Genomic DNA, 24,584 nt, shown 5'->3' with positions numbered 1-24,584 from the left:
AAGTAATATTAGAATATACTTAATGATTTTTTGAAATAACATTCTTTACTTTAATGACTTATTCCTGATGAAATACAAGTGGACAACAAGAAGTGCTGGTGGTAAAACTCTCAGGAAATATCTCTAGAGAAATGTGCCTTGAAATGGAATTAAATGTCAGGCACCACTGCCACTGCACCAAGACCACGATGGCCACGAGACTCGCCGCCTTCCTCAAGACCTACTGGGTCAAGGAGCCAGTGCTGGCCACATCCTTCACCATCTGGGGCCTCGCCCCTACACCAAGTATGCTGCCATTCTCAACCAGGTCGCACCCTGCAACTGCCTAGTGTCTGTCCAAGAGGATGCCCTACATGCCCATGACTGAAGAAACTGAACACCTCCACTGACCAGAAGGATATCCCCTCCCCTATAGCCCCCAATAAAAATGTGAAAACCAAAATAAAATAGAATTAAATATAAAGCCCTACACATATTTGTATCACTTTTAAGTAGAAAAATAACAATGAAAACTAGCCATCCCCCTATAATAGCTTAAAGCCAAAGATCTGCCTCATTCAAAGTTAAAAAGAAACCTGGCCATCTGGTTTACTAAATTTGGAATGTACAGACTGCTACTTCACCACAAAGAATCACAAGGTATTAATTAACTTGCCAATTTGGTGGAGACCATTTCCCATAAATTCAGTGATATCAAGCAGACTCCCTCATTTCAAATACTTATCTATCATTGGTTTATCTTAGACAAAGCTTTGCCATACACACAATTGTGGCAGAAAAACAGCGCAAAGCAGAATTCCTGAAATCATTCACAGTTTCTCTCCAGTAAATATTCAATTAAATACACTCTATTTCTTTTAAACAGAGATTCATGTAAGATAAAGGTACCAAAGATAAAGAGTTCAGTTTTCAACAAAGTTCTCCTCCCTTAAAAAAGTATATTCCATTTTCAACAATTCATTTCAAAGAAAAATCTGCCACTACATAAATTTTAAAAAAATTAAACTTTTTAAAAAGATTTTATTTACTTATTTTTAGAGAGGGAAGGGAGGGAGAAAGAGAGAGAGAAATATCAATGTGCAGTTGCTGGGGGGCCATGGCCTGCAACCCAGCCATGTGCCCTGACTGGGAATCAAAAGAATTTTTTTAAACCCTGTAATTTTGAGTGTTGACTTACAAGAAATGTGAATTATCATAGCAAAACCTTCACAGAACAATAGAGTTCCTTAATTCCTTTTGTTATCAATATGTGAAACCCCAAAATGATAACTTGCTTGCATTGATATTGATTAAAGTAATAAAATCAAAATTTATTTTGACAGCATCTAAAATAATCACTTGAACAATATCACACATGAAATATTTGCTTTTAGTTGACCCTTTTCCCTGAGCCCCACAAAGGAGCCTATATCAAGTAGAACACAAATCTCTACTTGAGTACAATTTATTGTTCATGAAAAAGGCACATTAATCAAAGCATATAAAAGCCTCTCATTTGCAGAATTAACTATGTACATTAGCTTTGTACATTTTAAGATAGCCATATTATAAGAAGTGGTCTGTAACTGTGAAAGTTCTCATATTTCTTTTTACAGAGAGTGATCTCCGATTGACCCCCAACCTCTCAGTGGCCTATATTTCTATTTTTCAGGAAAAATGAATGTCATAACCTTGGAAATTTTATGTTATGGCTGATGAAGATATATGTTAGATCTGATAAACATAAAAGTCTGATTATAGACATCCAGTTCTAAATTCTAATTCTTTTTATTTCAAACACAGCATTTGCTATAGTAAAAAAAAAATCATGTTATATGACTAAAGCACAAGACCAATCGCTAATTTACATTTATATAAATCAATCTGGATAGAAAAAAGAGGTAAATTTTTGTCTTAATCATTAACAAACCTGAGGCTCTGCAAATACATTCTTCATATTGTTGATTGGGCCATATGGTACCCTACTGCCTTCAAAGAGGTGTAACCACTTGCTGGTCATTTCTTCTTCAAACCTAGAAACATACCAAAAAATTATGCATCTTTTATACTTTAAAGAATGTAATACAATCTTTTTTTTTTTCTCGTGTGACCCTCTTTTTAAGCAACTGATAATGACCGTGTTTTCTAGTTTATTTGCTTCTAGTTTTGAGAGAATATTGTCTACATAAAATGACTTGAGTTGTACTGCACTGGTAAAAATAGCCAACCAGATCCAATTGTTGAAAATCCACCATTAGAGATATAATTCCTATTTCTGTCCTTATGTACTTGTGATAGACATTTCCCTGGAAAAGAGAGATCATGTGGAAAATTATATTAGTTAAGTTTCAATGTGTCATTGTGCTCCTTATAAAAAATAATAATGACATAATTATTATTTTGAGCAATTTTGAGCATGATATCATTGCACAAAGTACTTTTTATGTCTTGCGTATAAAGATCAGGTTAAAGACACTGATATACTATTTTACTCCTCAAAACAAAAAAATGAACTAAGGTGGTTGTTTTAAAAGAAAGGAACAGGTTTTATCACCATTATTTTTAAAGTACATCAGAATTAACAGCACCCTGGCCAGTGTGGCTCAGTTGGTTGAAGTGTTGCCCCATACACCAAATGGTTGGAGGTCAGAGCACAAGCCTAGGTTGTGGGTTCAATCCCCAGTGAGGCCCCCATATGGGAAGCAGCCAATCAATGATTCTGTCTCACATTGATATTTCTCTCTCATTCTCTCCCTTCCTCTCTCTCTAAAATCAATAAACATAAAAAGAATAGCTACAACCATTACCTAAAAACAACCTTAGCTACCTATTTATCCATACTGTGACTTACTCATCAAAACAAATGTAGACATGTAAAGACCGATAGCTCAGTTTAGCCAGCAGCACTCAAATTCATTCAAATCTTTTACCTCTATTTTGTTTTTATTCTAATTTAAATTGGACTTTACAGACAAAAAAAATTGCTTATTTTATTTCCTTTATTTTCTCTATAAGGAAAGAAAGGGAACCTAATTCATTAATGAGATCTACTCTTTTATATTTCTTCTCTGTTAAGATAGAACAAAATCTTGGATCAAAGATACTCGTAGTTTGTAGTTTATAAAGAATTTTACAATTGCTCTTTGTTAAAATAGCAACTTATTTTTAAAGTACCAATATACATGAAAAGGGTTTTTCAGGAGCATTAGTTAATGTAGTAGTGGCAACAAGTGAATTACTTCAGTAATATGAAAAGCCTAGTGCAAATACAGCAGAAATATTTAGTATTCATGGACTTCTATTCAGCTCTTATACATAGCTAGAATTAACTTCAGACCTGCAGTCTTCATGGAAAATTATATTAGAGAACTGGGCCTTTTCTACTATTGAAAAAAGTATGAAAACCCTATCAATACTTTGAGGGCACTTCTCTGATTGCCATCTAGTAGATACAAAGGAAAAAAAGAAAGCTTGAATTAATGTATTCTCCAATAGACAGACTACTGTATGAACAAAAATGTTCATAAATATTTTATATAAAATAATTTATACCATTATATGTAATTTTACATTAAAACTTCCATATAAATAGGGAGCTGATAAAAATTTTAATGAAGGTAATAGCACATTTTATTAGGAATGTAATTAACCCTATTCATGCATCTATTTATTCTACAACCATCTAGAAATTGCCTACTATACAACAGGCATTGATTATTATCTTTAAATATAATGTCTTCCCATTTCCCTATATCATGACAAATAATTTTTTTTCATTATACATTTTAGCCCATAATGTTATAATAATTATGCCTACTTAGTGTACAATAAAATACTTCATTTCTAAATACTAAAAAAGATTTCTTCATGGGAACACCAAAACGCAAAATTAAATGTTTTGTATTAATCAATTCTTCATGTCCATATGTTCCTTTTAATGATTGTTATAGTCATCCCCTGGCCAAGACTTCTTAAGATATATATAGATATTATTACCAGAATGATATATGTTGAAAGAATAAAAGAGACACTTAGGATATTGAGCCTTTTTAATCAAAGTGTCAAACATTTGAGTTTTCATAAAAAGATTGTTATAATGGTTAGTCTGCCTAATTTTCCAGACAAGTCAATTTATCACCATTGAACTCACCCAAGTGACCTGAAAGATCTACAGAGAAAATATATATCAATAACCAAACACACCCATAGCTTCAGATTTGCCAGCAGAAAACTCAGGGGAATATTTGCAGTTTCAGTATTTATATAAGCTTTTCACCAGTGGTCAAAAGAGAGGAATTTATTTTATGTCATGGGAAACAATGGATGCACTTTAGAAATGACACAGGGAGAGAGGCAGCATCTGAAGATGCAGTTGTGACCACTGTTTGTGTATTTGTGGGAGTGTGGGTGTGGAATTAATGAAAACAAATGCCTTAAACTCAGTCAGAAAGAGACTATCTCTGCATTCCACTGATCTCCGGGGACATACCCACATCTTCTTCTAAAAATCTGTCTCTTGATCTAAATCTAATATGGAATCCTTTCCTTTATCTATGTAAAAAAAGGTGTTAGTGAATGTTTTATTAGTCACAAAAATTCTGCTAAATAATGTAAGCAGCTTATCAAAATCACTCAGGGTAATGCACCTTGAAAGTAAGACAGGGAGGGTGTCCATGGATCCAGTTAAGTGAGCCTCAAAGCTAAAGCCTCCTTTAGAAAAACCCATAAAACAATTCAGATGTAATGGAGAACTTCATCTACCTCTCTAATTATTGATTTTTTTAAAATTCACTTGATGCTGGATAGGGTGTTGTTAATAAGATAGCATCATTTAGGTATATGAAATACTCCTACATAAAGATGGACTTCAGTTTAAATTTCTTAACATCAAAATTTAATTTAAAGACAAAATGTCTGTAAGGATCCTGGAAGGGACCAGCTATCCAGCACTGCCAGCCTCCTTCCCATCATGCTCTAAGGATGATGGATATTCAAGGAGAACATACTGAGGAAACTTGGTTTTAATACAATAGGTTATTAGAAGAATATAACTTCTTCAGAGAACTTCAAATGTAACTTCAAATGCAGAAAAATTATATTATTGAGAGGATCCAAGATGGCAGAGGAGTAAGTGGAAGCTATACTAACTTCCTCCAAGGACCAATCTGGAATTACAACTAAACTGCAGAGAAATCATCCTAATAACCAACTGAACACTAGCTGGAGAGAAGCCTTACAACCAAGGACAGGCATAAGAAAACACTTCACCACAATGTGACACCAGGGAGTACGGGATAGAGACACAAGAGTGCTGCTGAGCTCCCAAATGTGGCAGCTGAAGTCCTGAAGGGGTGTTTCAGTAGCAGGAGGGGGTTCCCCTGAGAAGTGTGGGGTCTAAACCCCAAGCTTGGCTCCCCAGCCTACAGTACCAAAGCCAGAAAGGAACCAGATAATATGCAGCTATAAAAAACAGCAAGGGTTCTATTGGTCAGGGAGAGATGGGTGGAGACACATAGAGCTTCTCAAAGGGACAAATCACAAGATCTCATGTGTAACCACTTACCTTGGGTGCTGGCAAAGGGAGGACAATGTGGACTAAAGATGCTTGAGGACAGTCTATGGTTGGAGGCTCTGGAGAGAGAACTGAGAGAACAGTTTCCAGGATCTATGTGCCAAGTCATTCCCCATACTGCAGGGGCCATCTGTCCAAGGCAGAGAATGCCTCTCTAAATGGTATTGGCCAGAGGAAAATAGACGCTCCCACAAGAATTACTCTGACCGGCCCTGTGGTACAGATTGCCACTGCTGATTACAGATTGATTAGATTAACAAACTGATCTGTTTAATTGTTGATTAGTTTAACATCTAAGGTGGAAAATACAAAGAAGCAGCCAAAATGGGAAGACAAATAAATAGACTCCAAATGAAAGAAAAAAAAAGAGAATTTTCCAGAAGAATTAGATGAAATGGAAGTAAGCAAGTTATCAGATAGAGAGTTTAGAGTAAAGATTATAAAGATGCTCAACAGCTTGAAAAAAGGCATAAAAATCATAAAAAAGGATCAGTCAGAAATAAAGAATGTAATATCTAAGATAAATAATACACTGAAGGAATAAACAGTAGGTTACATGAAGCAGAAGACTGAATCAGTGTTTTGGAAGACTAAGCAGAGAAAAAAAAATCAAGCAGAGCAGGAAAAAAAAAAAGAATTAAAAAAAATGAGGAGCCCTGGCTGGTTTGGCTCAGTGGATTGAGTGTCAGCCTGCAAACCAAAGGGTCACCGGTTGATTCCCAGTCAGGGCAAATGCCTGGGTTGTGAACCAGGTCCCCAGAAGAGGGCACATAACAGAAGACTACACATTGATGTATCTCTCCCTCTCTTTATCCCTCCTTTCCCCCCTCTCTAATTTTAACAAGAAATAAAGAGAGCTTAAGAAACATCTTAGACAACATGAAGCATAACAACATCCACATCATAGGAATATCAAGAGTAAAAGAGAGTGAGTTAGGGATCAAGAACCTATCTGAAGAAATAACCACCAAAACTTCCCTGATCTGGTGAAGGAAAATGTCACACAACTCCAGGAAGCTCAGAGAGTCCCAAACAAGTTGGACCCAAAGAGGCTTACACTGAGACACATCATAAGTGAAATGACAAGGCTTAAAGATAAAGAGAGAATCCTAAAATCTGCAAGGAAATGCAGGTAGTTACCTACAAGACAGCACCAAGTAGGCTGTCATCTAATTACTCAACAGAACATTTTAGGACAGAAGGGAGTGGTGTAAAATATTCAAGGTGGTGAAAAGCAAGGACCTACAACCAAGGCTAATTTACCCAGCAAGGATATCATCTAAAATTGAAGGAGAAATAAGGAGCTTCCCAAACAAGAAAAAGCTAAAGGTTTTTGTTAACACCAAAAACCAGTACTGCAATAAATGTTAGAGGGCTTGCTTTAAGCATAAGAAGAAAAAGAGAAGTAATAATAATAATAATAATCAGAAGAAAACAGACTAGTGATAAAATGGCACTACATATATATCTATCAATAATCACCTTAAATGTAAATGACTTAAATGCTCTAACCAGAAGACAAAAGGTAGCTGAATGGATAAGAAAACAAGACCCATATATATGCTGCCTCCAAGAGACCCATCTCAGATTAAAAGATCCACACAGACTAAAAGTAAAGGGTTGAAAAAATATATTTCATGCAAATGGAGAAGAAAATAAAAGCTGAGGTAGCAGTACTTACATGTGACAAAAGAAACTTTAAAACCAAGGCAGTAGTAAGAAGCAAAGAAGGATACTACATAATGATAAAGTGAACAATCCAATAAGAGGATATAACCCTAGCAAACATTTACATGCCCAATATAGGAGCATATACACATGTAAAGCAAATTTTGATGGACAGAAAAGGAGCAGTGGATGGAAAGAGAGTCATGGCTGGGGATTTTCACACACTATTGACTTCAACAGATAGATCTTCAGGTAATAATCAAGCAGACAGCAGCCTTAAACAACACGCCAGATCAAATGGAATTAACTGATATCTTCAGAGCATTTCACCACACACAATTTTTTATCTATATATAAAACTGATTATTGTATTCAAAGATATTATTTTGCATATGGATATCACTGTCACTTTCAAGACTTACACTTATAACATATATAAGCATAGATAAAAGAATTAAAAGCATTTATATAAATACAGAATTAGTACTGCCCATGTGCAATATGCATCCTTATTTTTCCCTCAGAAATGTGGACAAAAGCCCTGGCTGGCATGGCTCAGTGGATTGAGCGTGGGCTGTGAACCAAAGTGTCCCAGGTTCGATTCCCAGTGAGGGCACATGCCTGGGTTGCAGGCCATGACCCCCAGCAACTGCACATTGATGTTTCTCTCTCTCTCTCTCTCTCTCTCTCTCTCTCTCTCTCTCTCTCTCTCTCTCTCTCTCTCTCTCTCCCCCTCCCTTCCCTCTCTAAAAATAAATAAATAAAATGTTTTAAAAAAATTTAAAAAATAAAAATAAATAAATAAAAATGTGGACAAAAAAGGTGTACATTACACATGGCAAAATATGGTACATACTTTTCATGTACACATGGAACATTTTCTAGGATAGACCATATGCTAGGACACAAAACAAATCTCAATAAATTTAAGAAGATTGAAATCATATCAAGCATATTCTCTGACCACAATGCTATGAAACTAAAAATCAATCACAAGAAGAACAGCAAAAAACACGGAAAGACATGCAAGCTAAATAACATGTCATTAAACAATGAATGGGTCAACAGTGATATCAAGGAAGAATCAAAAGATATCTTGAAACAAATGAAAATGAGGAAACAACTTTCTAAAATCTGTGGGGAAATATGAAAGCATAACACTACAGCCTGTATCAAAACAAAAAAAAAATAAGAAAAAGCTCAAATAAACAATCTAACATCAAACTTAAAGGACCTTGAAAAGTGACAATAAACAAAGCCCAAAGTGAACAGAAGGAAATAATTAGTAGCACAGCAGAAATAAATGAAATAGAATTTAAAAAAGCAATACAAAAGATCAATAAATCCAAAAGCTGGTTCTTTGAAAAGATAAACAAGATTGACAAACCTTTAACCAGATTAATCAAGAAAAAAAGTTAAAGTTAGAAATGAATAAATAAAGTTAGAAATGAAAGAGGAAAAATAACAACTCACACCAAAGAAATACAAAGGGTTATAAGAAAATAGAACAATTATATGCCAACAGCCTAGTGATAAAATGGCACTACATATATATCTGGACAATCTGGATGAAATGGATAAATCCCTAGAAACATACAATTTTCCAACAATACACCAGGAAGAATCAGAGAATCTTAATAGACAGATGCCACCTAATAAAATTGAAGCAATAATAATCATAATAATAATATAATAATAATACTCCAAACAAACAAAAGCCCAGGACCAGGTGGCTTCATAGAGGGATTTTATCAACATTCTTAGAACTAACATCTATCCTTCTCAACCAATTTCATAAAATTCAAGAGGAGGGAAGGTTCCCAAACTCATTTTATGAGGCCAACATTATACTAATTCTAAAACCAGATAAAGACACTACAAAGAAACAAAATTATAGGCCAATATCCCTGATGAACATAGATGCTAAAATCCTCAACAAAATATTAGCAAACCAAGTACAACAACACATCAAAAAGATCATACACTATGATCAAGTGGGGTTTATTCCTGCAATGCAAGGTTGGTACAGCATTCACAAATCAATAAATGTGATTCACCACATAAACAAAATGAAGGATAGAACCAACATGATTATATCAATAGATGTAGAAAAACTTTTGATAAAACCCAGGACCTACTTATGATAAAAACTTTCAGCAAAGTGGGAATAGAGGGAGCATTCCTCAAGATAATAAAGGCCATATATGACAAACACCCTGCCAGTATCATATACAAAGGACAAAAACTGCAAACATTCCCCCTTAAGACTGGGAATAAGACAGGGCTTTCTGTTTTCACCTCTCTTATTGAACATAGTAGTAGAAAACCTAGCAACAGCAATCAGATGAGAAGAAATAAAATTCATCCAAATTTGAAAGGAAGAAGTAGAACTGTCTGTATTTGCAGATTACATGACACTGTGCATACAGAACCCTAAAGATTTCACGAATAAACTACTAGAACTGACAAATTAAATCAGAAAAGTAGCAGAATACAAGTTAATATTCAGAAAGCACTTGCACTTTTATATGCCAATAAAAAACTAATAAAAGGGAAATTAAGAAAACAACCTCATTCACAATTGCTTCAAAAAAAATAAAATACCTTGGAGTAAACCTAACCAAAGATGTAAAAGATTCATTGCTTTTATGAGTACAGACTCATAAAATTATAGGACACTAAAGAAAGCAATTGAAGAAGATACAAATAAGTGGAAGCACATAGCCTATTCATGGATAGGAACAATTAACATCATTTAAATGCCCATACTACCCAATCTATAGATTCAAAGCAATTCTTATAAAGATTCCAGTGATATATTTCACAGAACTAGAACAAGTATTTCAAAAATTTATTATTTGCTATGCAGGAACCACAAAAGGCCCCACATAGCAACAGCAATCCTGAGAAAACAGCAAGGAGTCGGGGGAATACACTACCTAATACCAAACTATACAAGACCATAGTAATCAAAATAGCATGGTACTAACATAAAAACAGACACATAGACCAATGGAACATAATAGAGAGCCCAGAAATAAATCCACACCTTTACAGACAATTAATATTCAATATGGGAAGCAAGCATATGCAATAGACTAAAGACAGTGTATTCAACAAATGGTGTTGGGAAAATTGGACAGACACATGCAGAAAAGTAAAACTAGACCACCTTCTTAAATCATACACAAGAATAAATTCAAAATGTATCAAAGACTTAAATATTAGACCTCAAACCATAAAAATCTTGAAGAATACATAGTCAGTAAAATCTTGGACATTGCTTATAGAAAAGTTTTATAGGATATATCTCTCCCCAGGCATGGAAATAAAATAAATAAACAAATGGGATCTCATCAACCTAAAAAGGTTTTGTACAGTAAAGAAAATAATCAACAAAATAAAAAGACAACCAATAACATAGGAGTACCCAAATATATAAGGAAAATGTTGGAGGACTTCAAGAAGGATATAGATGGCAACATACTTATACTAGGGAATATTAACACATCACTGTCAAAAACAGATAGGTCTTCCAAACAAAACATCAACAAAGATATCGCACCAATGAACATGCCCTAGATCAAATGGATTTAAATTGCATATATATGTATGCATTTATATATAAATATAAATATATATATATAAAAACATACATATAACCTTTCATTCCCAAACAGAAAAATACACATTCTTTTCAAATGTACATGGAACATTTTTAAAGATAGACCACATAATAGGACACAAAAGAAGCCTCAACAAATTTAAGAAAATTGAAATCATATCAAGCATTTTTTTGGACCACAAGGATCTGAAACTAGACATCAACCTCAAGGAAAAAACTCAAAACACTCAAATTCATGGAAACTGAATAGCATGCTATTAAACAATGAATGGGTTAAAAATGAGATCAAAGAAAAAATCAAAGAGTCTCTGGAAACAAATGAAAATGAACACACAAGAGTCCAAAACTTATGGGACACAGCAAAGACAGTCCTGAGAGGGAAGCTCACAGTGATACAGGCCTATCTAAAAAAGATAGAAACATTTCAAATAAAAAACCTAACCCTACGTCTATAAGAACTGGAGGAACAACAAGAAAGAAAGCCCATAGTGATGAGAAGGAAGGAAATAACCAGATCAGAGCAGAATTAAATGACATAGAAACTAAAAGAACAATCCAAAGGATCAAGAAATCCAGGAGCTGGTTCTTTGAAAAGATAAACAAAACTGATAAGCCTTTAAGCAGAATCGTGAAGAAAAAAAGAAAGAGAACCCAAATAAATGAAATTAAAAATAAAAGAAGAGTGATTAAAACTGATACCACAGATATATAAAGGAGTGCAAGAAATTACTATGACCAACTCTATGCCGAGAAATTTGAAAACCAGGGTGAAATGGATAAATTTCTAGAAATACATAATCCAGAACTGAATGAAAAAAGCAGCAGAAAGCTTGAGCTGACCAACAACAGCTAGTGAAACTGAAGCAGTAATAAAAAAAAACACCCAACACAAAAAAGCCCTGGACCAGATGTTTTAACAGGAGAATTTTACGAAACATTTAAGGAACAGCTAACCCCTATCCTTCACGGTCTATTCCAAAAAAAATGCAAGATGAGGGAAGACTCCCAAATTCATCATCTCAATTCCAAAACCAGATAAAGACACAACAAAGAAAGAAAACCAGAGGCCAATATTGCTAATGAACATAGATACTGTTCATTAGCATCCTCAACAAAATCCTCAACAAAATATTGACAAAACACATCCAGCAACACATTAAAAAGAACATATACTATGATCAATTGGGATTCATCCCAGGAGATAAGTATGTTACAACATTCACAAATCAATAAGTGTAAGTCATCACTTAAACAAAAGGAAATACAAAAATCACATGATCTTATCAATAGATGCTAAAAAAAACATTTGATAAGGTGAAGTACCCATTGAGCAAACACTCAGCAAAGAGGGAATAGAGCGAGCATTCCTCAACATGATAAAGGCCATATATCAGAAACCTACAACCAACATCATACTCAATGGGCAAAACCTAAAAGCTTTCCCACTGAGATCAGAAACAAGACAAGGATGTCTGGTTTTACCACTTCTATTCAACATAGTATTGGAAGTACCAGTTACCATGATCAGACAAGAAAGAGAAATAAAAGGCATCCAAATTGGAAAGGAAGTAGTAAAACTGTCACTATTTGGAGATGATATGATAGTGTACACAGAAAACCCTATAGACTCCACCAAAATCTACTCAACCTAATAAGCAAATAAGGCAAAACAGCAGGGTTCAAAGTCAATATTCAGAAATTGATGGCATTTTTATACACCAACAATGAGAGATCACAAACAGAAATCAGGAAAATATCCCATTTGCTGTAACAACAAGAAAAATAAAGTACCTAGGAATAAACCTTATCAAGGAGGTGAAAGACCTGTACTCAGAAAACTACAAAACAATGAAGAAAGAAATTAAGGAAGACACAAACAAATGGAAGCAAGTACCATGTTCGTGGATTGGAAGAATTAACATCATTAAAATGTCCATATTACCCAAAGCAATTTACAGATTCAACACAGTCCCCATTAAAGTACCAATGACATATCTTACAGATATAAAATAAACATTTCAAAAATGTATATGGAACCACAAACAACCCCAAATAGCAGCAGCAATTTTGAGAAAGAAGAACAAAGTAGGAGGGATCACAATACCTGATATCAAACTGTATTACAAGGCCACTGTAGTCAAAACAGCCTGGTACTGGCATTAGAGAAGACACATAGACCAATGGAACAGACAGAGAGCCCCAAAATAAGCACAAGTCTCTATGGTCAATTAATATTTGACAAAGTGGGCAGAAGCATGAAATGCAGTAAAAATAGCCTGTTCAACAAATGGTGTTGGGAGGTCTGGACAGCTACATGCCAAAAAATGAAACTCGATCACCAATTCACACCACACACAAAAATAAATTCAAGATGGATAAAAGACAAATATAAACCATGACCATGAAATTCCTTCAGATGAACATAGGTAAGAAATTCTCAGATATTACACAGAGCACTTTTTTCACTGGTATGTCCCCTAGAGCAAGGGACATAAGGAAAGAATAAACAAATGGGACCTCATCAAAATAAAAACCTTCTCCATAGCTAAAGAAAACATCAGCACCATGAAAAGAGAACCAAACATATGGGAAAACATATTTGCAAATGATACCTTGGAGCGTTTAGTCTCCAAAATATATAAAGAACTTACACGACTCCACTCTAAGAAGACAAGTAACCCAATTAAAAAATGGGCAAAGGACTTGAACAGACACTTCTCCAAGGAGGACATACAGAAAATCCAAAGACACATGAAATGATGTTCAATATCGCTAGCTATCAGAGAGATGCAAATTAAAACCACAATGAGATACCACTTCACACCAGTCAGAGTGGCCATCATAAACAAATCAACAAAGAGCAGTGCTAGAGAGGTTGTGGAAAAAAAGAAACCCTAGGGCACTGTTCGTGGGAATGCAAATTGTTGCAGCCACTGTGGAAAACAGTATGGAATTTCCTCAAAAAACTGAAAATGGAACTGTCTTTTGACCTGGCAGTTCCACTGCTGGGATTATGCCCTAAGAATCCAGAATCACCAATTCAAAAGAATCTATGCACCCCAATGATCATAGCAGCATAATTTACAAGAGTCAAGTGCTGGAAACAACCTAAGTGCCCATCAGTAAATGAGTGGATCAAAAAACTATGGTGCCTTTACACAATGGAATGCTATGCTGAAGAAAGAAAGGAGCTCCTACCCTTTTGTGACAGCATGGATGGAACTAGAGAGCATTATGCTGGGTGAAATAAGCCAGGAAGTGAAAAACAAATACCATATGATCTCACTTATAAGTGGAACCTAATGAACAAAACAAGCAAGCAAAATATAACCAGAGACATTGAAATAAAGGACAATTGACAGTAACTAGAGGGGATGGGGGGGAGTACTGGGGGAAAATAGGGGAAGGGTCATCAAGGAGCATGTATAAAGAACACATAGACAAAGTCAGAGGATAGGGTCAAGAATGGGAGGTGGGGAGGAATGAGGCAGGGGGTAGTAGTGAGGGGAAAAAGGAGACAACTATATTTGAACGTGAAGAAAAGGGGGATTTTATATTTTTTCCTTTTTTTTCTTTTAATATCATTTACCCATTTTTCAGCTGGGCAATTTTTCTTTTTTTTTCTACCTTTTCTCAATAAATGATTTTATTGGGGTGAAACTGGTTAATAACATTATATATGTTTCAGATGTACAATTATATACTATGTCATCTGTATGATGTATTATGGGTTCACCATCCAAGCCACAGTTCCTTCTACCACCATTTATCCCACCTATATCCTCTTTGACCTACCCCAACTCCTCTTTTACTCAGATAATCACCATACTGTTGTCTATGAGTGTTTTTTGTTTTGTTTTGTTTCACTTTCACCTTTTTCCACCAGCCCCACAAACCACCACCCCTCTGACAACTGTCAATCTGTTCTCTATCAATCAGTCTGCTTCTATTTTATTAGCTCATTGTATTCGTTAGATTCCACAAATGAGTGAAATAACATGGGACTTGTCTTTATCTGACTGCCTTATTTTACTCAGGATAATGCACCCCTGGACAATCCACACTATAGAAAAGGGTAAGATTTCCTTCTTTTTATGGCTGAGTAGTATTCCATTTTGAAATGTATCACAAAACAAAAAAAACTAGCAAAATACAACCAAAGACACTGAAATAGGGGATAGTCTGACAGTGACCAGAGGGGAGAGAAGAGGGAATTTCAGGGGGGAATGGGTAGGGTTTACAGGAACAAATTTGGAGGACACATGGACAAAAACTAGGGGTGGGGGGTAATGGGGGGGGGAAGGGGGGAGGGTTGGGTGGGTGGGCTGGAATGGGAGTAGGAGGGAGAAAACTGTACTTGAACAATGATTAAAATAAAAAAAAAAAAGAAATGTATCACAGCTTTTTCATCCACTCACCAAAGGAAAAACACTGAAACTGCTTCCAAATCTTGGTTATTGTAAATAATGTTGCAATAAATATAGGGATGCATATATTCCTTCCAGTTACAGTTTGGGTTTTATTTTAAAACATTCCAAGAAGTGAAAATGCTAGGTCATAAGGAAGTTCCATTTTTAATTTTTTGAGGAAACTCCACTCTGTTTCCACATTTACTGCACCAATCGGCAATTCCCATCAACAGTACATGAGGGTTCCCTTTTCTATATATCCTTGTCAACATTTGTTGTTTGTTGATTTACTGATGATAGCCATTCTGAAATACAAGAGATGATATCTCATTGTGGTTTTAATTTTCATTTCTTTGATAATTAGTGATGTTGAGCATTTTTTCATATGTCTATTGATCATCTGTATATCTTCTTTGGTAAAGTGTCTACTTAGGTCCTTTGCCCATTTTTTAATTAAATTGTTTGGGGGTTTTTTTGTGTTGCCTTTTTTAAGTTCTCCATAAAGTTTGGATATTAACCCCTTATCAAGTGTATCACTGGCAGTTTCATGGAGTGGGTTGTCTTTTCATTTTTTCAATAGTCTCCTTTGCTGTGCAGAAACTTTTTAGTTTGATGTAGTCCTATTTGTTTGTTTGTTTTTTTCTTTCATTTCCCTCACCCAAGGTGATACATCAGAAAAATATTGCTAAAAGAAATGTTCAAGATTTTACTGCCTATGTATTCTCCAAGGATTTTTATGGCTTTGAGTCTAACACTTAAGTCTTTAATTATTTGAGTTTGTTCTTGTGTATGGTGCAAGAAGGTGGTCTACTTTCATTATTTTTTTTGCATGTATCCCAACACCATTTAATGAGTAGACTATCTTTACCCCATTGTATTCTTTGGCCTTCTTTGTCAAATATTAATTGACCATAAAGGGGTGGGTTTATTTTTGGATTACATATATCTGTTTTTATGCCAGTATCAATGCTTTCATTACTATGGCCTTATAGCATATTTTGATATCAGGTAGCGTGAATCCTCCACTTTGTTCTTTCACAAGATTGCTGTGGCTATTCAAAGTCTTTTGTGGTTTCATATAAATTTTGCAAAATTTGTTCTAGTTCTCTGAAATATGCCATTAGTATCTTGAAAAGAATTTCATTGAATCTATTGCAATCTTTGCAATTGCTTTGAAAAGTATGAACATTTAATGATGTTAATTCATCTTATCTATGAACACAGTATATGCTTCCACTTATTTGTACCTTCAATTTCTTTCTGAGTGTCTTACAATTTTCAGAGTACAGGTCTTTTAAATCCTTGGTTAAATTTATTTCTAGGTATTTATTATTTTTATTGAATTGTACATGGGAGTGTTTCCTTAGTTTCTGTTTCTGATAGTTCATTATTGGCATATAAAAAAACAACAACTGACACCTAGACATTTGCGTCCTCCACTTTATTCAGTTCATTATCACTTCTAGTAGTTATTTGTTGAAATGTTTAGGGTTCTCTATATACAGTGTCAAATCACTGGCAAATAATGACACTTTCAACTTGTTCCTTTCCAATTTAGATGCCTTTTACTTCTTTCCTGATTTACTGTGGCTAGGACTTCCAGTACTATGTTGAATAAGAATGGTGAAAGCAGATCTCCCTGTCTTGTTCCTGATCTTAAAGAGAGCAGTTTTAGTGTTTGCTCATTAAGTGTGACATTAGCTGTGGGTTTGCCATATATGGTCATTATTATGTTGATGTATGTTCCCTCTATTCCTATTTTGCTAAGAGTTTTTATTATCAATTGTTATCAAATTTTATCAAATGCTTTTTCTGCATGTATTGATATAATACCCTTCATTTTGTTTTTGTGGTAAATTATATTTATTTATTTGCAGATATTGTACCAAACTAGTACTCCCAAAATACACCCCACATCATCATGGTGTATGATCTTTTTAATGTATTTCTGGATCTGGTTTGCTAATATATTGTTGAATATTTAGCATACGTGTTCACCAGGTACTCTGGTCTATAATTTTCTTTCTTTGTAGTGTCTTTATCTGGTTTTGCAATTAGGATAATGCTGGCCTCATAAAATGTGCATGGGAGTTATCCTCCTCTGTAATTTTTGGAATAATTTGAAAGAGATAGGTGTTAGTTATTTGAATGTTTAGTTAAATCACCTGGGAAGCCAACCAGTATGGGACTTTTGTTTGTTGGGAGTATTTTGATTACTGCTTCAATTCCATTAATTGTAATCTGTCTGTCCAGGTTCTCTGATTATTGCTGATTCAGTTTTGGAAGATTTTATGATTCTGGGAATTTATCCACTTTGTCCAGATTGTCCAATTTTTTGGCATATAGTTATGCAAAATATTTTTTTACAATCCTTTGTATTTCTTTGATATCAGTTGTTACTTATCTTTCAGTTTGAAGTTTGAGTCTTCTTTTTTCTTTTTTTTAAAGATTACTTACTATTTATTTATTTATGTATTTATTTATTTATAGGGAGGGGAAGGGGAATGAGAGAGGGAAACATCAATGTGTGTTTACCTCTCGTGTGCCCCCTATTGGGGACTTGGGCACAACTCAGGCATGTGCCCTAGACTGGGTATCAAAGTGGCAACCTTTGCCTTGCAGGCCAGCACTCAATCCACTGAGCCACACCAGCCAGGGCTCTTATTTTCTTTTATGAGTCTGGTTAAATTTTGCCAAACTTGTTTATCTTTTCAAAGAATCAACTTTGATTTCATTGATCTTTTGTATTTTTGTACTTTATTTTGTATATTCCTGCTCTTTATAGTTTCATTCCTTCTATTCATTTTGTGCTTTGTTTTTGTTCTTTTTCTAGTTCATTTAAGTGTAAAGTAGATTGTTTGAGATTTTTCTAATTTCTTGAGTTAAGCCTGTAATGCTATGAATTTCCCTCTTAGCACAGCTTGCATTGTGTCCCATAGATTTGGGGTTGTTGTGTTCTCATTTATCATATGTTTCAATATATCTTTAGTTTTTTTCCCTTGATCTTATTGTTTAGTAACATTTTATTTAGCCTCCATTTCTTTGTGTGTTTTTCAGTTTTCATCCTATGATTGACTTCTAGATTCATACCATTATGGTTAGAGATAATGCTTAATATAATTTCATACTTCTTAAATTTATTGAGACTTGTTTTGTGTCCTAACATGTGGTCTATCCTAGGAAATGTTGCATGTGCACTTGAAAAGAATGTATATTCTGCCCTGGCTGGTGTAGCTCAATGGATTGAGCACGGACTGGGAACCAAAGTGTCCCAGGTTCGATTCCCAGGCAGGGTACATGCCTGGGTTGCAGGCCATAACCTCCAGCAACAGCACATTGATGTTTCTCTCTCTCTCTGTCTATCTCCCTCCCTTCCCCTCTAAAAATAAACAAATAAAATCTTAAAAAAAGAAAAGAATGTATATTCTGATAATTTAGGGTAAAACACTCTGAAGATATCTATTAAATCCATCTAATCTAGTGTATCATTTAAGGCCACCATTTCCTTGTTGATTTTCTGTCTGAAAGATCTATCCACTGCTGTCAATAGGGTGGTAATATCCCCTACTATGACTGTGTTACCACCAATCTCTCCCTTTATGTCCATCAAAATTTATATATGTAGCTGTTCCTATGAAGGGTGCATACATGTTTACAAGGATTATATCCTCTTGCTGGATTGTTTCCTTCATCATTAGGTAGTGTCCTACTTCATATCTTACTATAGCTTTTATCTTAAACTCTACCTTGTCTGACATAAATATTGCTAACCCTGTTTTTTCCCCTTTCCATTTGCATGAAATATCTTTTTCCATCCCTTCACTTTTAGTCTGTGTACATCTCTGAATCTGATGTGGGTCTCTTGTAGACAGGATATATATGGGTCTTGCTTTCTTATTCATTCAGCTACTCTATGAAGATGTATTTGCCTAAGCAGGCTCTGGTGCTTGCTGAGACCTCCCTTTGGATATACAGCTTGTGAAGCTTATTTGAATCTGCTCTGATTTTGTCTGCAACCAACCAAACATGGGGTGTGTTGGTTCTGAGGCCTCTTGGGATGGACTTTGGTTCTGGCCAAGTTTAGATGCTCTTTGTGCCTAGCCCTGAACAACCTGTTTGGAGCTGCAAGCAATCCACAGTTTGTAGCTGACTCTGCTGAACCTGGGTGCACATGGGAAGAACCAAGCTGTGAACCAAGGCCAGATTTAGCAGCATGGGACTCAGAGACAGGTCAGCAAATGTCCCAAGGAACTCCAATATCCTCCTCCACCCGCCTCCACCTATAGGCCCCTTGTTAGACTCATTCGTTAAAAGACTTCTGGTGGTGATCAAGTTGCATGAGACATATTCTCAGTAAGTCACCAGTGAGGGGAAAGTGGTGTTCACCAGACTGATGATACTGGTTCAAACTTGGTGCCAATGCTGGGCCTGAGGCCACTGAGCAAATGTCCCCAGGTATAGCAAGCCTAGCTGCACCTGGTGGGTGTGTGCACATCTTTGTGGTAGGGTAGGGTCTCAGGCTCAAACTGACCAAGATTTGGCCATATTAAGGGAGGGTTGTGTTCTGGTTGGGTATGCAAGGAAAAAATGGTCTCTGTCTTATGTCCACAAAACTCTGTCCCAGATACTGCCAGGCAGAGGTGGAGCTCAGCAGGGCAGGGCCTCCGAAAGTCAGAAGGATGAAGCTAGAGGATTTCATGTGAGTGGAGGTAATAGTCATGCTTTGGGGAAGGTGGGGGTGTGGCCTCCACCCCAGTCACACAACTCAGTCTGTCCCAGATTCTGCTCCAACCTCTAAAGGGCAAAGCCACTTGGAGTCAGGCAGATGGGGCTGCCAAATCCTGAGGGTGGGTCTGTTGGAAGTCCAGAGGTTGGTTCTAATGGATCTTCCATGACGGTAAGTATCAGTCAGGTTTATGGGAAAGTGGGGGACATGACCCCCACCACAAAGCCACATAACTCAGTCACTGACAGCCCCTGAGTCTTCCCAGACCTCTACACCCTAGCCAAGGCAACTGACTCCTCAGCAAGACACAAACTCTCCAGGGTGGGGCAAGAGGGAGTGCAGAGGGTGTAGCTATTGCTTTCTCCAGACTAATGCCACGCAGGAGGGAGGGCTCCACCCAATAAAGACAGCATCTGCAGTGTGGGAGAGTGATTCAGCACAGGGATCCCGGCAGCTGTCCCTTCAGCTCTCTCCCCAGATCCACAATCCCCAGTCTCTCCTCACATGACTCAAGTCCACTCCACCCTCCCCCCATCAGAGCAGAGGGTGAATAATTGAGAATGAAATTTTGAGGTCTTGGTTCTTCTATAGGGATCCTGTGTCTCTAGTGAACTCTCATTTCTCCCTGTGGACAGAAACCCCACTGCTTTGCACAGTATAATGTTATGTGGGCACCTCTTCCAGGCTTTGGTGCTCTGGACTGGGTAGTCTGGCTTGGAGTTTAGACCCCATGCAAGGGCAACCACCTGTAGCTGAGATACTCCTTCAGAACCTCAGCTGCTCCCCACAGGAGCAGGAATCAGCCCTTTTCATGTCTCTGCTCTTCCTAACAGTCTCATGTGGCTTCCACCTACTCTACTGTAATCTTGGATTTCTCTTTGTCTCTTCTTGTTGACTTATAGGAATATAGGCACAATTATGAACTAATAATCATTGGTGCCTATTCAATGCCAATAGGTATCCTCAATTTTGGGTATGGTAAAGGGGGGTTGGTTATCATTTAATGAAAACTGCTCAATTGAGATATGGCACAGCTGTGAAACAGGATGGTGGTGACAACTCAATAGTAATATAGCACATCTGTGGAATGGCACAGCTGTGAGATGTCCCTGGGGCAGAGTGCCCTTGGGGTGAGGTGGACTTGGAGTGAGGTGACATTGGTGTTGCAGCTCAGCACCACTGTTGCGAATAGCTCCAATCTACTCCACATCAGCAAGACAGCTCTGATGTGCTCCACTCCAGTGTTTCAGCTCCACTCCACTCTGCTCTGCTCAGGCAAGACAACTTCAGTGTTACAGGTCCAACATGGAATACAGCCTTTGGCAGAAACCAAAAGTGAGCTCTTGAAGCCAGAAGAGGCCTGAGTTATATAAAGACAAGTCCTCACCTCCAGTCCCCAATTGGTCCATTCTCATACACATGAGAACTCCAAGTCCTTACAGTTTCACTAGTTCAAAAACCACTATCTTGGTTAGTTAAAATGGAGCCTCTCTAATTGGTCAGAGAAGACACAAACGAGGGTATGACTGCACAGCTCCAACTGGAAGGGGAAGGTCTTTAGCCCACTGGTTGATTTACGGTTCTAGAAGATCCTTCGTAAGTGTCAGCTCAGACAGCAGGAACATAGTACAAGCAGACAGTTCAGTGTGGAATGCAAGCAGTTCAGTGAAGGAGTCAGGCAGTCAGTGCAGCCTCTCCCTGAAGTGCAGCAAGTGTGAGAGGACCCTGTTCAAAAATGTCTGCTAGGTTCTGTTTTTAAATTTCATCCCATTTAGGCACTAGGATCCCTGTTCAAGAGGTACCTTGATTATCAGAGTCCATGTTGTCTAGATACAAATCCTTTATTAGTTATATGCATTTCAAATTTCTAATTCTAGGCTATAGCATTTCTTTAGCTTTCTTTACTTTTTCATATGGAAGTTATTAATTTTAATATATACAAATCATTATTCTTTATACTTTAAGGTTATTTCTTTTCCTGTTGGTTTAAAAAGTAGGTCTAGCATCTTATTTTCCAGTTCCATCCATGCCATCACCAAAGGTAGGAGTTAAAATCTTTCTCTTGCATTATGTAAATGTACTATCTCAACTATAAGAGGAATAAGGGGGAAAACTGAGAAAACTGAAAAGGAATAACAATAAGAATGACTAAAATAGTATCTATCTCATAAGCTTGTCATGAAGAATTAAACATATTAATGCTTTGTAGGTGTTTAGAACAGTGCATGGTACAAGCAAGTTCTATTCAGGGCTAAATAAATTAAACTATACCAGCATTTCTGGGGAGGCAAATTATTGGCAAGGAGGGAGAAGAAACTGGAACAGAAGTTTTGGCAATAAATGTTTGGTGCAGAGTTGTATTACATAAATGTACTGCCAATAGGAAATGTCTTTTTGGACAAATCTAAGTAAACCCAAACCCAACCAATGAAAAGTCCATAAGATCCAGGCTGGAGTCTATGATGCAGTAATTATAAACAGGCCTGTGACATTCCATAACCCACAGAGAAACAGCTGGAATTTGTTGGTCAGCATTTCTACTGTAAACAGAATCATAGATTTAATATTTCCTGTAATTTCCTCAGACCTTATTTCCTCAGGAATTTATCTCTACATATTAGTAATAAGTTATAGTTAAAGTTATCTTTTATTCCTTCTAGTATTCACTAGCTCTTTCCTTTGTCTGCATGTCAATTCACAGACCATACAGAGTACACAGTAAGTAAGAGCACATACAGGAAACCCAATTACTATCTTCTAGTTCAGGGTCACTCAGGATTTTTCAAACAACTGGCTTGTAAACATGAAGACACTAGGCTAAGTACCACTATGTCTCAAGATCCACACTAATATTACTACATTAATAATTCTGATCCATACATCACTGACAGTTCAGAAATACTGTTTTATGTAAATTTTATTTTTTATTTTTTCTATATTTTTTGCAGTGTAGGTGATGCAATGGTTTGGCCTCTAACATTACTATGAATTGTCTATACACCCTTGCAACATCACTGCAAACATAATATAGAAAAGTCTATCAGAATATTATTCTGCTTAATTCTTGTGTACTCTTATAATCTTGGATAGGATTTGAGATCTGCGCTTTTTGGTTACTTTTTCTTTTTTATGTCAAATAAATTTTTCCTGAATTTTTAGAAGGTGGCTTTGTTAAAATAGCCATCATAGGAAACTCTTCAGTTTTTTTGTGCAGTGTTAAAAAATATATGACAGCTTGCTTTTCAAAACTTCCTGTCTATTCTTCTCTGTCACTTTTATATGTATCTTCTCTTATCCATATCCTGCTTAATTTTTATTTTGCTACCTGCAGTTTCTCTCTGTGGAGGCCTTCATTTGGAGGGTGATTTTCAAGAATTAATGGAGGCTATACTGTCCCACTCTCTTCAGATATTATCAGGGACCCCTTGAACTCACTTCCTAGTTTTAGTTGCTATTGTCAAATTTGACCTGTGCTTTCCAAAGAATACGTGTGAGCTACCTTGAATTTGTTCTCTGGTCATTAGAGACACTAATGATTTCCTCTATTTTTTCACCTTACAAATGTTCATATTGTTCATATTATGATTTTTGATGGTCTATTCTTATTCTTAATTTAGTCTGTTCTTACTCTTACTTTGGATTCCTTGCCATTTTGTCGTAAATGTTTTCCATGATTTTTCTCATTTTGTTCTTTAGTAGCTCTATCTGTTTTTATATGGACATTTGTGAAGATCCAAAAACTATATATACTGCCTCTGTTCTCACCATCTTACCTGAGGTTTCCTGGCATTATTCTTTTGTTGTTGTTGTTGTTGTACTTATTTATGCATTCATTGGTTCTTTTTTTATTGTTGTTCAAGTACAGTTGTCTCCATTTTCACCCTACCATTCCCCTCCACCCCAGCCATCCCCACCTCCCACCTTCTATCCTACTGCCCTTTGGCTTTGTCCATGTGTCCTTTATATATGTCCTTTGATGACGCCTCCCTCATTATACCCTCCCACCTCCTCTCTGATTACTGTCAGTTTATTCTTTATTTCAATGTCTCTGGTTATATTTTGCTTGCTTCTTTGTAAGTAACTAGGTTCCACTTACAGTTGAGATTATATGTTATTTATCTTTTACCACCTAGTTTTTCCCTTAGCATAATGCTCTCCAGATCCATCCATGCTGTTACAAATGGTAGGAACTCCTTCTTTCTTTCTGATGCATAGAATTCCATTGTGTAAATGTACCACAGATTTTTGATCCACTCATTTACTGATGGGCACCTAGGTTATTTCCAAAACTTGGCAATTGTAAATTGTGTAGCTATGAACATTAGGGTACATAGGTTCATTTGAATTGGTGATTCAGGATCCTTCAAGTATAATCCCAGCAGTGGAATTGCCAGGTCAAAAGGCAGTTCCATTTTCAGTTTTTTGAGGAAATTCCATACTGTTTTCCACAGTGGCTGCAACAATTTGCATTCCCACGAACAGTGCCCTAGGGTTTCTTTTTTTCCACAACCTCTCTAGCACTGCTCTTTGTTGATTTGTTTTTGATGGCCATTCTGACCGGTATGAAGTGGTATCTCATTGTGGTTTTAATTGCATCTCTCTGAT

The 24,584-nt window shown here is 36.3% G+C and overlaps 1 protein-coding gene across 1 annotated transcript in view; it reads right to left on the bottom strand.

Annotated features, from left to right (window-relative positions):
* SUGCT (succinyl-CoA:glutarate-CoA transferase) overlaps positions 1-24,584 on the bottom strand; it is a 996,774-nt gene that overhangs the window by 452,532 nt on the left and 519,658 nt on the right. The window contains 1 exon segment of the mRNA XM_028526030.2: positions 1,910-2,012. Coding sequence (XP_028381831.2) covers positions 1,910-2,012 — 103 coding nt within the window.

This window comes from Phyllostomus discolor, chromosome 10, assembly GCF_004126475.2.
Source record: "Phyllostomus discolor isolate MPI-MPIP mPhyDis1 chromosome 10, mPhyDis1.pri.v3, whole genome shotgun sequence".
NCBI classification, from domain to species: domain Eukaryota; kingdom Metazoa; phylum Chordata; class Mammalia; order Chiroptera; family Phyllostomidae; genus Phyllostomus; species Phyllostomus discolor.
This window is presented reverse-complemented; position numbering and strand designations above follow the sequence as displayed.